At 47.6% G+C, this 12500-nt stretch overlaps 1 protein-coding gene and 1 long non-coding RNA gene across 3 annotated transcripts in view; one reads left to right on the plus strand and one right to left on the minus strand.

The window, feature by feature from the left end:
• Positions 1-3307, plus strand: part of rtn4b (reticulon 4b) — a 30755-nt gene extending 27448 nt beyond the window's left edge. For both annotated transcript variants that reach the window (XM_082153945.1, XM_082153946.1), the window contains 2 exons: positions 931-989; positions 2703-3307. In XM_082153945.1, the coding sequence (XP_082010071.1) occupies positions 931-989; positions 2703-2745 (102 nt within the window). In that variant the 3' untranslated portion in view covers positions 2746-3307. The remainder of the gene's footprint in view (positions 1-930; positions 990-2702) is intronic.
• A 684-nt stretch (positions 3308-3991) lies between these two features.
• LOC309486927 lies at positions 3992-4847 on the minus strand. Its single transcript, XR_014201710.1, has 2 exons — positions 4578-4847; positions 3992-4546 (listed from the first exon to the last, which is right to left on the minus strand). It is a non-coding gene; the product is annotated as an uncharacterized lncRNA (long non-coding RNA).
• Positions 4848-12500: the final 7653 nt, after the last annotated feature.

Genomic DNA, 12500 nt, shown 5'->3' on the forward strand with positions numbered 1-12500 from the left:
GCACCCCCAACCTAAAACCTCTTCCCGCGGCCCTGTGTGTGAGTGAGTGTGTGAGTGAGTGTGTGAGTGAGTGTGTGAGTGAGTGTGTGTGAGAGTGTGTGTGAGAGTGTGTGTGAGAGTGTGTGTGAGAGTGTGTGTGAGAGTGTGTGTGAGAGTGTGTGAGAGAGTGTGTGAGAGAGTGTGTGAGAGAGTGTGTGAGAGAGTGTGTGAGAGAGTGTGTGAGAGAGTGTGTGAGAGAGTGTGTGAGAGAGTGTGTGAGAGAGTGTGTGAGAGAGTGTGTGAGAGAGTGTGTGAGAGAGTGTGTGAGAGTGTGTGTGAGAGTGTGTGTGAGAGTGTGTGAGAGAGTGTGTGAGAGTGTGTGTGAGAGTGTGTGTGAGAGTGTGTGTGAGAGTGTGTGTGAGAGTGTGTGTGAGAGAGTGTGTGTGAGAGTGTGTGTGTGAGAGTGTGTGTGTGAGAGTGTGTGTGAGAGTGTGTGTGAGAGTGTGTGTGAGAGTGTGTGTGAGAGTGTGTGTGAGAGTGTGTGTGAGAGTGTGTGTGAGAGTGTGTGTGTGAGAGTGTGTGTGTGAGAGTGTGTGTGTGAGAGTGTGTGTGTGAGAGTGTGTGAGAGTGTGTGTGAGTGTGTGTGTGTGAGAGATTGAGTGTGTGTGTGTGTGTGTGTGTGTGAGATTGAGTGTGTGTGAGGAGTGTGTGTGTGTGTGTGTGTGTGTGTGTGTGTGAGGAGTGAGTGAGTGTGTGTGTGAGGAGTGAGTGAGTGTGTGTGTGAGAGAGTGTGTGTGTGTGTGTGAGAGATTGAGTGTGTGTGTGTGTGTGTGTGTGTGTGTGTGTGTGTGTGTGTGTGTGTGTGAGAGGAGTGAGTGAGTGTGAGAGGAGTGAGAGAGAGAGAGTGTGTGTGTGTGTATATATGTGGCTGATGCTCTTTCTCTTCCGCAGACTCAGATCGATCAGTTCATTTCTTCGGTCAACAGTCAGGTGAAGGGTGTGTTGGGGAAGTAAGTGAAACTCGTCTCTCGGTGTCTGAACATTAACCGGTAACTGACAGGACTAGAGTAAATCAGAAATAAATGAGAATGGGCTGGTGTCTGTGACGCATTAAAAAATACCAACAAATGTGTTTTTCCATGAAAAGGTGTTTATTTTTACATGCATAAAGAGCACCAGGAGATGAGGATTGACACATGATCACACGATGTGCTGTGAGCCGAGAACCACTGACGGATAGAGTAAATACACCAACAGCACTGATATTTCACTGAGATAATGAGCAGATGAACACACACTGAATCCTGCAGTGGAAGAACTGCAATAATGGCACAGTTCACGGGTTTCAAACGATCCCCTCATAATTATAACATTATTTACCATACTTTCTAGAAGTCGCACCTGTTAGTCGAACCTGGGCAAACTTACAAACAACATTTCTTTTAAATGCCAAGACTGTAAAAAACGCATTTAAAGCGAAACTGAAACTGCTTGCGCTCGCCATGAGTCGCTGTTTAATATTATTATTTTATTATTTATTATGTAAAGAAGGCTGTACTTCTCTCGTGTCCCAATATCCACTCACAATATCATCCTTCATACACGCTAAATGTGTGTTTGGAATAATGCTCACGCTGACCGACACATTTTATTTTATTTTTTATTTAACCAGGAAAATCTCTCTGAGACTCTCTTTCACAGGAGAGTGCTGGCCAGTTACAGCAGTTACAGTCACAAACTTACAGATCAAAACAACAAATATAAAGTTAAAACACTTAAAAACAGTTGCACATCATCGAGTCTTCTCCTAGTGACCAAATAATAGAGTTAAAATGTTCCATAGGCACCAGAGTTTGTCATTTCCATTTCGATTGGAGTAATTCCGTTCAAATCTCGCTGCGTACACAACAGCCCTTTCCCCAGTTCAGTTCTTACTAATGGAGCAGAGAGAGTAAACCAGTTTCAGACCGGAGGGAATATTTCCCAACACTTTTCTTTTGGATTAGACAATCTAGATACAAAGGCAACAACCCCAGAATAGTTTTACAAATAATTAGGTAATAGTGAATTTTCCTTCTAATGGACAGAGAGGGCCAGGCTACTCTGTTATACAATGATGAGTTAAAGGTTTACAATCTGATAGAAATCTTAAAGCGCTGTGATAAACGGCATGAGGAGAGAAGATGAGATGAAGTGAACTGATACACCACATCACCGTAATCTAGTACAGGCAGAAAGCAGAAACCAACCTCTGAAAAACAAATCTTGTTTCTAAAATAAAACCCAAGCTTTATTTTTAACTTTTTCTTTAATTGAGTTATGTGAGAGTATCATCAATAATGATGCCAAGATATTTATACTCTTTTACTAACTCAATCACGTTACCTCGTGAAGTCTGGAGAGGAATAAGATTGTCTACTACCTTTTTCAAACTTGAGAATAACATAATTTTGGTTTTATCTTCATTCAGAACAAGTTTTAGTGTATGAAGCCGTGTGTGTGTGTGTGTGTGTGTGTGTGTGTATAGGGCCGATCGGCTCTGTGTACTGGACAGGAGTGTGTCGCTTGTTTTAGACCTCAGTCTCACTCAGGACTTTAATCTCGTGTGTAGTGTTTCTCTCTATTACCATGCAGAAAACTTACACTGAAATCAGAACCAGTCACAACACTGCTGTCTGTCACTGGTTTATCAGCTCTTCCTCAGTGTGTCTGTGTTCCCTCAGGATTCAGGAGAAGGTTCCCGGAGCCAAGAAGAAGCCGGAGTGAGACAGATCTGCTACACACACACTCTCACACACACACACACACACACTCGCTCTGTCTTCACCTCTGTTTGATCACATGACTGCGACATCATCATCATCATCACCTCTGTTTGATCACATGACTGCGACATCATCATCGAGTGGCTCTGATTGTGAATAAATGAAATGTCTTGTTTAATGATGAATCTCTGAGAAGCGTTGAGCTCCTCCAGAAGCGCAGCGAGTGTGTCTGCGAATGCTTGCTTTGATGAGGGAAAGTTCAGATGTACCAATATTGGCTTTTTGTGTTGTTTTAGTTGATATGACTGTGATTTTACTGTTCCAGTGTTGATTGGCTGGAGGGTTTCTGGGTAATCTGTTCTTGATAAGAGTAGAACTTCTCTAATGAACACGTTTACATGCAACTTCCCTGAAAAGAAGTTATTGTATTTAAATCTATTTATCTGTGGACCGACTCCTAAAGCTGCACTTGAATATCCCTCTAACTGTGAACGCTTGTTCTCCACCCGTGGAATGAGTTTTCTGATGTTAATGAGTACTAATAAAGCTTCTAACTGAACCTGTTCACTGCCTGAACTGCTGTTTACTGCAGTCACACACACACACACACACACACACACACACACACACACACACATTATCACAGGTCTTCACACACACTCCATTGCTCAGATGATCTGCTGTTTACTGCAGTCACACACACACACACACATTATCACAGGTCTTCACACACACTCCATTGCTCAGATGATCTGCTGTTTACTGCAGTCACACACACACACACACACACACACACACACACACACACACACACACACACACACACACACACACTCCACTGCTCAGATGATCTGCTGTTTACTGCAGTCACACACACACACACACACACACACATTATCACAGGTCTTCACACACACTCCATTGCTCAGATGATCTGCTGTTTACTGCAGTCACACACACACACACACACACACACACACACACACACACACACATTATCACAGGTCTTCACACACACTCCATTGCTCAGATGATCTGCTGTTTACTGCAGTCACACACACACACACACTCCACTGCTCAGATGATCTGCTGTTTACTGCAGTCACACACACACACACACACACACTCCATTGCTCAGATGATCTGCTGTTTACTGCAGTCACACACACACACACACACACACATTATCACAGGTCTTCACACACACCATTGCTCAGATGATCTGCTGTTTACTGCAGTCACACACACACACACACACACACACACACACACACACACACACACACACACACACTCCACTGCTCAGATGATCTGCTGTTTACTGCAGTCACACACACACACACACACACACACACACACACACACACACACACACACACACACACACACACACACACACACACACACATTATCACAGGTCTTCACACACACTCCATTGCTCAGATGATCTGCTGTTTACTGCAGTCACACACACACACACACACACACACACACACACACACACACACACAATCACAGGTCTTCACACACACTCCATTGCTCAGATGATCTGCTGTTTACTGCAGTCACACACACACACACACACACACACACACACATTATCACAGGTCTTCACACACACTCCATTGCTCAGATGATCTGCTGTTTACTGCAGTCAGTCACACACACACACACACACACACACACACACACACACACATTATCACAGGTCTTCACACACACTCCACAGCTCAGATGATCTCACACACACACTCCACAGCTCAGATGATCTCACACACACACTCCACAGCTCAGATGATCTGCTGTTTACTGCAGTCACACACACACACACACACACACACACACATTATCACAGGTCTTCACACACACTCCACAGCTCAGATGATCTGCTGTTCTCCTCACTGTTGCGCTGCTATTCTAATTCTATAAGTCTCCATGTTTCCACCTCTGGCGCATCAGGACCATTAGACTGTTAAAGGACTGGACTATAATATTTTCCCATGTGCTTTCCCTGCTGCTGTGTCCAAGAAAACTCTCTCTAAAGGACAATCAAACACAACCTAACCTTACATGACATGTGAAGTCTTCCTGCTAAGGGTTCCAGCTGTTAGGGTTAGAGCCGAGGAGAAGGTTGAGATGATCTGACGCAGAGCCATAGAGAGAAAGAGTTGCGACACTCTTTGATGTCGCCGCTATGGCTGTCACGTGGTTCATGTAAGCCCCAATAGTTCCAAAACATACGCTGGCTGTCATGTTCTTCTATGGGACAGACAGCAGCGATTGCATTATTGAACGGTAAATATAAAATAAAACACACACCCAAGTACTTTTTCAGCTGTTATTGCATTATTGCATTTTGTTAATGTCAGTTTTGCATTTGGAGACAAGTTTTAGACTATATTTTTGGAGGGAAAAGCTTAGTGTTCATGTTCGCATGGGTAGTAGCACTGGCTTTAGCGGCTCTAACTTAACTTTTCCATATCATTCATCTGATGATGGACGTCTCATGATATTTATTTTAGCACAACTGGGCTGTATTAGGCTATTGATTCCCGTGATTTTGCTTATAAATTCCGATTCAGCCATTAGCCTACCTTCGTGATCACGCAAAGAGGTCTGCCGTGGCGGTCCGTTCAGAATTCGCTTAGAAGCTAGCTCACTTCTTCTGATGAAAGTGGCCACCCCCAGGACCACAACGTGAAACGTACTCATTACTAACGTAACCTCGGTTCTCTCTAGAGAGGGAACGAGTACTGCGTTAGTCTTACGCTAGGAGAAAATCTCTTTTCCGCGAGATACTGAAGCCAAAAAATTATCCTTAATTTTTGAAATAATGTAAAACGCGTTGCGGTAGCATGCAGACACAGGCGAGACGGCTCGCGCGCCTATTGGCTGCCCTGCGGCAACTGCAGCAGCCTATCGATAAGGCCTTCTCGTGACGTCAGCTCCAATGAGGGCGCTTCGCGCCCAATACGTCACGTCCCGCCGAAACGGGCGTGGCCTTGGGCTATAAACATAGCTTCGAGAGGCTAGCTAACTGTTTTTTTATCGCCGGAGCGAACCAGAGCATGTGCAGGCACGGCAAGATACGCAGTACTCGTTCCCTCTCTAGAGAGAACCGAGGTTACATTAGTAACCGAGTACGTTCTCTTACGAGAGGTTCTCTCGTACTGCGTAAGTCTTACGCTAGGGGAACACAGTGTAAAACGCCGTGCATGCTAAGATCCAGCACCAAAGTCCCAAGGGCAAGTGCCCGGGCTCATATAGTACATGATCATAAGGAACTCACAGAAAGTCCAGGAAAGAGTGGCTAGAATAGCATCATTCCTGTAATAAATAGCATCCTATAAGGAGCAATTATATTGTTAGTGTTTCACACAGCCAGGGCGAAACTCGGCCTGGTCTGATGAATATAGTGGGTCTTACACACTGCCCATAGAGCTGCGCGATCGATCAGCGAGCGTTTGCTCAAGCAGTTTCAGTATTCTGGGCCGAAAGCATCGGGGCAGACAGTACCGAATTATTAGACCGAAAGCAGCTTAGCCTGCAAGGCGGGAACCTCTAGGTTATAAAACCTTATAAATGTAGACGGGGAGGCCCAGTCTGCCGCCATACAGATATCTTGCAAGGCAATCCCACTGGACCAAGCCCACGACGAGGCCATGCCTCTTGTGGAGTGCGCTCTGACACCTAATGGGCACTGCAAGCCCTTAGAGGCGTAAGCAAGCGCTATAGCATCGACTATCCATCTGGATAGGCTCTGTTTCGACACGGCAAGTCCCTTAGAATGTCCGTTGAACGAGACAAAGAGCTGCTTTGTCTGTCTGAAGACAGATGAGCGAGACACATAAGCCCTTAATGCCCTGACCGGGCAAAGGAAGCTGGCGTCCTTTTCCTCGTTAGAGACCGGCAGGGCAGACAGGGAAATCACCTGAGCCCTGAACGGTGTGTTGAGGGATTTAGGAGTGTACCCGTGCCTCGGTTTGAGTATGACTTTCGAGTCATTAGGCCCAAACTCCATACATGTTGCGCTCACTGAGAGCTCGCTTTACTGAAGCGAGAGCCAGAAGAAACACTGTTTTGAAAGACAGGTGTTTGATATCCGTTGATTGGATCGGCTCGAAAGGGGCACCCTTCGTGGCCTCCAAGACCGTAGAAAGGTCCCACATGGGAACTGAGGGAGGTCTGGGAGGATTTAACCTCTTAGCTCCTCTAAGGAAGCGAATGACCAGATCGTTCCTTCCAAGTGACTGGCCAAGCGTTGGTTTAGAAAACGCTGCTATAGCCGCCACGTAAACTTTGAGCGTAGATGGGGCTCTGCCCTCATCCAGTAGGTCTTGTAGGAAGGAGAGGACCTCCGTCACCCCACAATTTGGTGGTGAAAAGCCACGTGCTGTGCACCAGCTAGAGAACACAGACCATTTTGAGGAATAGAGCCGTCTCGTAGAGGGGGCTCTAGCCTGCATGATCGTGTTTAACACTCCCTCCGGGAGGTCAGCGGGTACCCGTTGATGGCCCACGCATGTAGGGACCAAAGCTCCGGGCGAGGATGCCTGATCGAGCCCCTGGCCTGAGAGAGGAGGTCCCTCTTCCAGAACGGAGCCACTAGTAGCACTGAGCATCCGTTTTCCCTGATCCGCTCTAACACCTGAGGTAGGAGCGCGACGGGGGGAAAAGTATAGAGCGGGCAGCTGGGCCAAACGTGGGCCAGCGCATCCCTGCTCTTGGAGAAAAACTCCGGACAGTGAGCGTTTTCTTGAGATGCAAACAGGTCTATTTCCGCTCTGCCGAATGTCTCCCACAGCAGTTGGGCTGTCTGCGGGTGTAGAGACCATTCCCCTGCTGGAACATTGTTCCTGGACGGTCTGTCTGGTCCCACATTCAGGTGGCCAGGCACGTGCGCTGCTCTCAGCGAGCGCAGATTGTGCTGAGCCCAGACCAGGAGGCGTTCCGTCAGCCTGTAAAGGTTTCGGGACCTGATACCTCCCTAGTGATTTATATAGGCCACCACCGACATGTTGTCCGAACGGACCAAGACGTAGTGTCCTGTTATCTGGGGACAAAAGCGCCTCAGCGCGTTGTCGACTGCCATCATTTCCAAGCAGTTTATGTGCAGAAGCTTTTCTCGTTCTGACCACTGGCCGAAGAACGGTCTGCCCTCGAGCAGCGCTCCCCATCCCGAGGTGGGGGCGTCCGTAGACACCACCTTCACACTCGAGGAAGTCCCCAGGCTTAGATCTGACTGGTACCAGTTGATCGCTCTCCAAGGTTTCAGAACTGAGAAGCATTTCTGATCGACCTTGAGGCGAAAAAGACCGGAAGTCCACGCTCGGCGCGGTACTTGCGCTTTTAGCCAGAACTGCAGCGGGCGCATGCGAAGCAGACGCAGCTGAAGAACTGCTGATGCTGAGGCCATGAGACCCAGCATCCTTTGAAACTTTTTGAGCGGGACTATAGCGCCGCGGCGGAAGGTTTCCGTCATGCGCTGAATATCCAGTCTGCGCTGCGGCGATAGCTGAGCTGTCATAGACAGCGAGTCCAGTTCTGTGCCCAGAAAAGATATTCTCTGACTGGGAGACAGTGAACTTTTCGCCCAATTGACTTTGAGACCCAGATTCTCGAGATGCTCGAGTAATAAGGTCCTGTGTTCTATGAGCTCTGAGTGTGACTGAGCTAGAACCAGCCAATCGTCCAAGTAGTTCAAAACTCGCATTCCCCGAAGTTTCAGGGGAGCGAGGGCTGCGTCCATGCACATCGTGAATGTACGAGGTGCTAGGGACAGGCCAAACGGTAGGACTGTGTATTGATATACCTGGCCCTCGAAGGCGGATCTCAAAAATCGCCTGTGACGTGACGCTATTTGTATTTGGAAATATGCGTCCTTCAGATCTATTGACACAAACCAGTCCCCTTGGCGAATTTGCGAGAGGATTTTCCTGGTCGTGAGCATTCTGAACCGGCGTTTTGAAAGCGCTTTGTTCAGCTGTCTTAGATCTAGAATGGGTCTGAGACCCCTGTCTTTTTTTGGTACCAGAAAATATCTGCTGTATAGACCCCCTTCGCTCTGAGCTTGAGATAAAGGCTCTATGGCCCCTTTGCTCAACAGTTTCGCAATTTTGGCTCGAAGTAGATGTGCTACTTCCTTTTCTACCGTGGTTTCGATTCGCGCCGCGCAACGGCAGGGGCGTCGAGCGAACTGTAGCGAATAGCCTCTTTCTATAATGTTCAGCACCCATTCTGATATCCCGGGAAGCTTTGCCCACGCATTTGCATGAATAGCTAGGGGTTGAATGAGAACTGGGCTCTGGCCGTGACATAGTGGCGGCCGGAGAGCTTCGGTATGCTGTAACATAGACACCGCGCTTGCAGATTTCGAGGCGGGGGGCGCGCTGATAACAGCTGGCAGCCTGCCCGTGCTCGACTCTCTTACGGCGGGTAGCTGAGAGAGAGCGAGCGGGGGGGAACCCGTGGGGCTCGTCATGTCTGTGAGTGAATGTGGGCGCGGGACAGCGAGCACATTTACACTGAAAACACCGTCGGCCTGAGCTGACTGTATGTGTGTTGGTTTCGTTTTACAGAAACCGTGGGACATGCAGTGTGTAGTGTTTGTGGGTACTGGGACGTGGGCACGTTCACTACATTTAATGCGCAATCGACATGAGGGCGGACCCTGAAATGTGGCGGGCTGTGCTTGTGTGTAGGAATGAGCACTGGGCGTGGGCATTTTACTACACTCATAACACCATCAGCCGTGGCCGGAATACCAGTAATACACTCTTTATGAGATTTATCTGGGCCGACGTAAAAACGGCGTTTGTGTGCAGGCAAACGGGCTGTGGAACCGGCTTGTTTTCTGCAAAATACACTGGAACAGTCGCATTTTCTGGAACTGAACGAGCGAGAAGTTTTGGTGGAAGTCTGGCCGCAGCGGGACTCGAACACCATCGTTTTCCTAGGCGGGCTAGGAAGGCTTTGCCTCGGGCTTTACCTCAATCTCAGGCCGGGGCTCACGTGGAGAGAGGCGGCGGCCAGCAGAGCGACAGCGCCATGGAGAATGGTAGTGGATAGCCAGATAGCGTCATCTTGTCTTGTGACGGCGTTTGATTGCAGGCGTGCACGTATTAAACAGGCTCGTTTACTGCAATATTGATATTTCCAGTCGCCTGAACTTAGGAGGGGACTGAGAAATGTGTGAGAAATGGAGGTTGGTCCAGCCTCAGCGGGACTAAGAACACACTCTTCCTCCTTCAGCCGGTGAGTGACGCACGCAAGGGGGCGGGGTAGCTTTCTTGTAACGTAAAGAAAAGCTAGCCCCTTTGAAGGAAACATCCATCCAGAGAGCGTCATCATGTTTTATGACGGCGATCGTTTGCAGGCGTGCGTGTATTACAACAGGCTCGTACACTGCAATACTGACATTTCCAGTCGCCTGAACTTAGGAGGGAACTGAGAAAAGTGTGAGAAATGGAGGTTGGTCCAGCCTCAGCGGGACTAAACAGTCTTTTCTCCTTTCACCGGTGAGGCACCGCAGCGGGCGGAGGTGCAGTCTCGACGAAAGAAGCCAGGCGAGTCCTCAGACTCGCCACGGACATCAGCTCGCAGTGAGGGCAGCCGCCGTCGGCGAGCACGAGAGCTGCATGTTTCTCACCCAGGCAGGAAACGCGATGACATGGCGGTCCCCGTCGCTGAGTGGGGCTCGGTACGAGCCACAGGAAGGGGCATCTTGAAAAAGACGCCCAGCTCTTTTAGTGCAATGACAGCGTGTGTCGCGGCGGCGAACACACACAAAACACAATAGAGGAGAAAAGGATATAACGCCGGATAGCGCAGCAGGAATGGCGACTGAAGGCGGCGCGGCCAGCGGCTTCAGATGCAATGGCTCGTCCCGCTGAAAAGGCTTTTTCTGACGGCGCGGCTTCTTTCTCTCAGGATCCAGCGATGCGTGAACTCAGCTGAAGAGAAAAAAAATCAGTTAGCTAGCCTCTCGAAGCTATGTTTATAGCCCAAGGCCTCGCCCATTTCGGCGGGACGTGACGTATTGGGCGCGAAGCGCCCCCATTGGAGCTGACGTCACGAGAAGGCCTTATCGATAGGCTGCTGCAATTGCCGCAGGGCAGCCAATAGGCGCGCGAGCCGTCTCGCCTGTGTCTGCATGCTGCCGCAACGCGTTTTACATTATTTCAAAAATTAAGGATAATTTTTTGGCTTCAGTATCTCGCGGAAAAGAGATTTTCCCCTAGCGTAAGACTTACGCAGTACGAGAGAACCTCTCGTAAGAGGACATGATCATGTTAAGACTAAGAATATAATTTTAAGATTAAGCCATACACATTATCAAAACTATAACAGATTAAAAACGAATTTACGCTTTTATGTTTGGGTATATAGTGCAGAGTGAAGATTTTTCTCTATGGCTCTGGGTTAGTGTACAGAGTAGGCTAAGAGTAAGGGTAGCAAGTAACTTAAGCAATTAACTAACAAAACACTTGAAGACAAATTAAGGTTTTCAAATAAAATATTTTTTATTAAACAATGGCAGACAACAAAAATGTGTGCTTGTGTGAGTGTGTGTGAACAAGAAAAACAAAAACCAGGGGCAGGTGATCCATGAAACAGACAGGACTGGAGATGGCCATAACAATCCTAGAGGTCCAGCATTGTTCTCACAAGCCGCTTCACTCGAGACAACAAAACATAATGAAAAGTTAGTATATCCCAAAAAATGTAATTAAATAAAAGTTGCTATAAAGGTGGTAGCGATTCATTACCGAACTCTTACTGTCACAGCTGACGAAGTCGCGCTAGCTAGCAGGCAGTGCTTGAAAATTGGTTGAAACAACCAACATAAAATATAAATAATTACGCTGTGAATGTACAAATGAAGACCAGTATAAGCATCGTAAAGGGCCTCTGATACAATATAGACAGTTGACCATTCAAAAGAGGTCGATATTTCAGCAACTTACCTCTGGAACAACTCGACGCGCAGCAATGTAAGTGAATGGTGTCCAACGCCCAAATGACAGTGTTTGGAACTAATCCGATCTTCAAATCCCTGAAGTAGGCGGTTAAAAGCGCTGCCATTTTTTACAACGGAGGTCTATGGGAGTGTCGCAACTCTTTCTCTCTATGGCTCTGATCTGACGGACTTCGCTGGCCTGTGGGTTCATGACACGGGAAGTAGATTCATCAGTTTAGGCCGCTTAAAAAAACACCTAATCTAACCAGTAACCCCATCATATGAGATGGTGCATTCTGGGTAAAGGAGGACTGATGATGTGAAGCGGCTCGGACTGTGCCTTTCCTTCATCTGAACGCATGATGTATCTGGGTGAACATATTACTCCAGAAAGCAACAAACAATAGTTGAGTAATCTAGCCAGATGAGCTCAATAATACTGTCACTGTGAAAGGAAATTAAAATACATATCGCCTGATGTTGCGTTTCAGCCCCTGACTAACACCAACAAACCATGTGACCATTACACATGATCTTAACAGAGAGAAAATAAAGCAAATCAGAAGAACCTCAGTTGTCAGTGTCTGCTCTCCTATCAGAAGAACCTCAGTATGTGTCAGTGTCTGCTCTCCTATCAGAAGAACCTCAGTATGTGTCAGTGTCTGCTCTCCAATTTTTCTCCTGATGTCCACAATACAAAACAACTTCGATCAACAGCAAACAGAAACTCCTCACTAACAGCTGACCATCAGCAGAAATCACACCAGACACATCCACAGCTATCAGTCTGAAGAAAC

This window comes from Leuciscus leuciscus, assembly GCF_965113295.1.
Source record: "Leuciscus leuciscus genome assembly, chromosome: 22".
NCBI classification, from domain to species: Eukaryota; Metazoa; Chordata; class Actinopteri; order Cypriniformes; family Leuciscidae; genus Leuciscus; species Leuciscus leuciscus.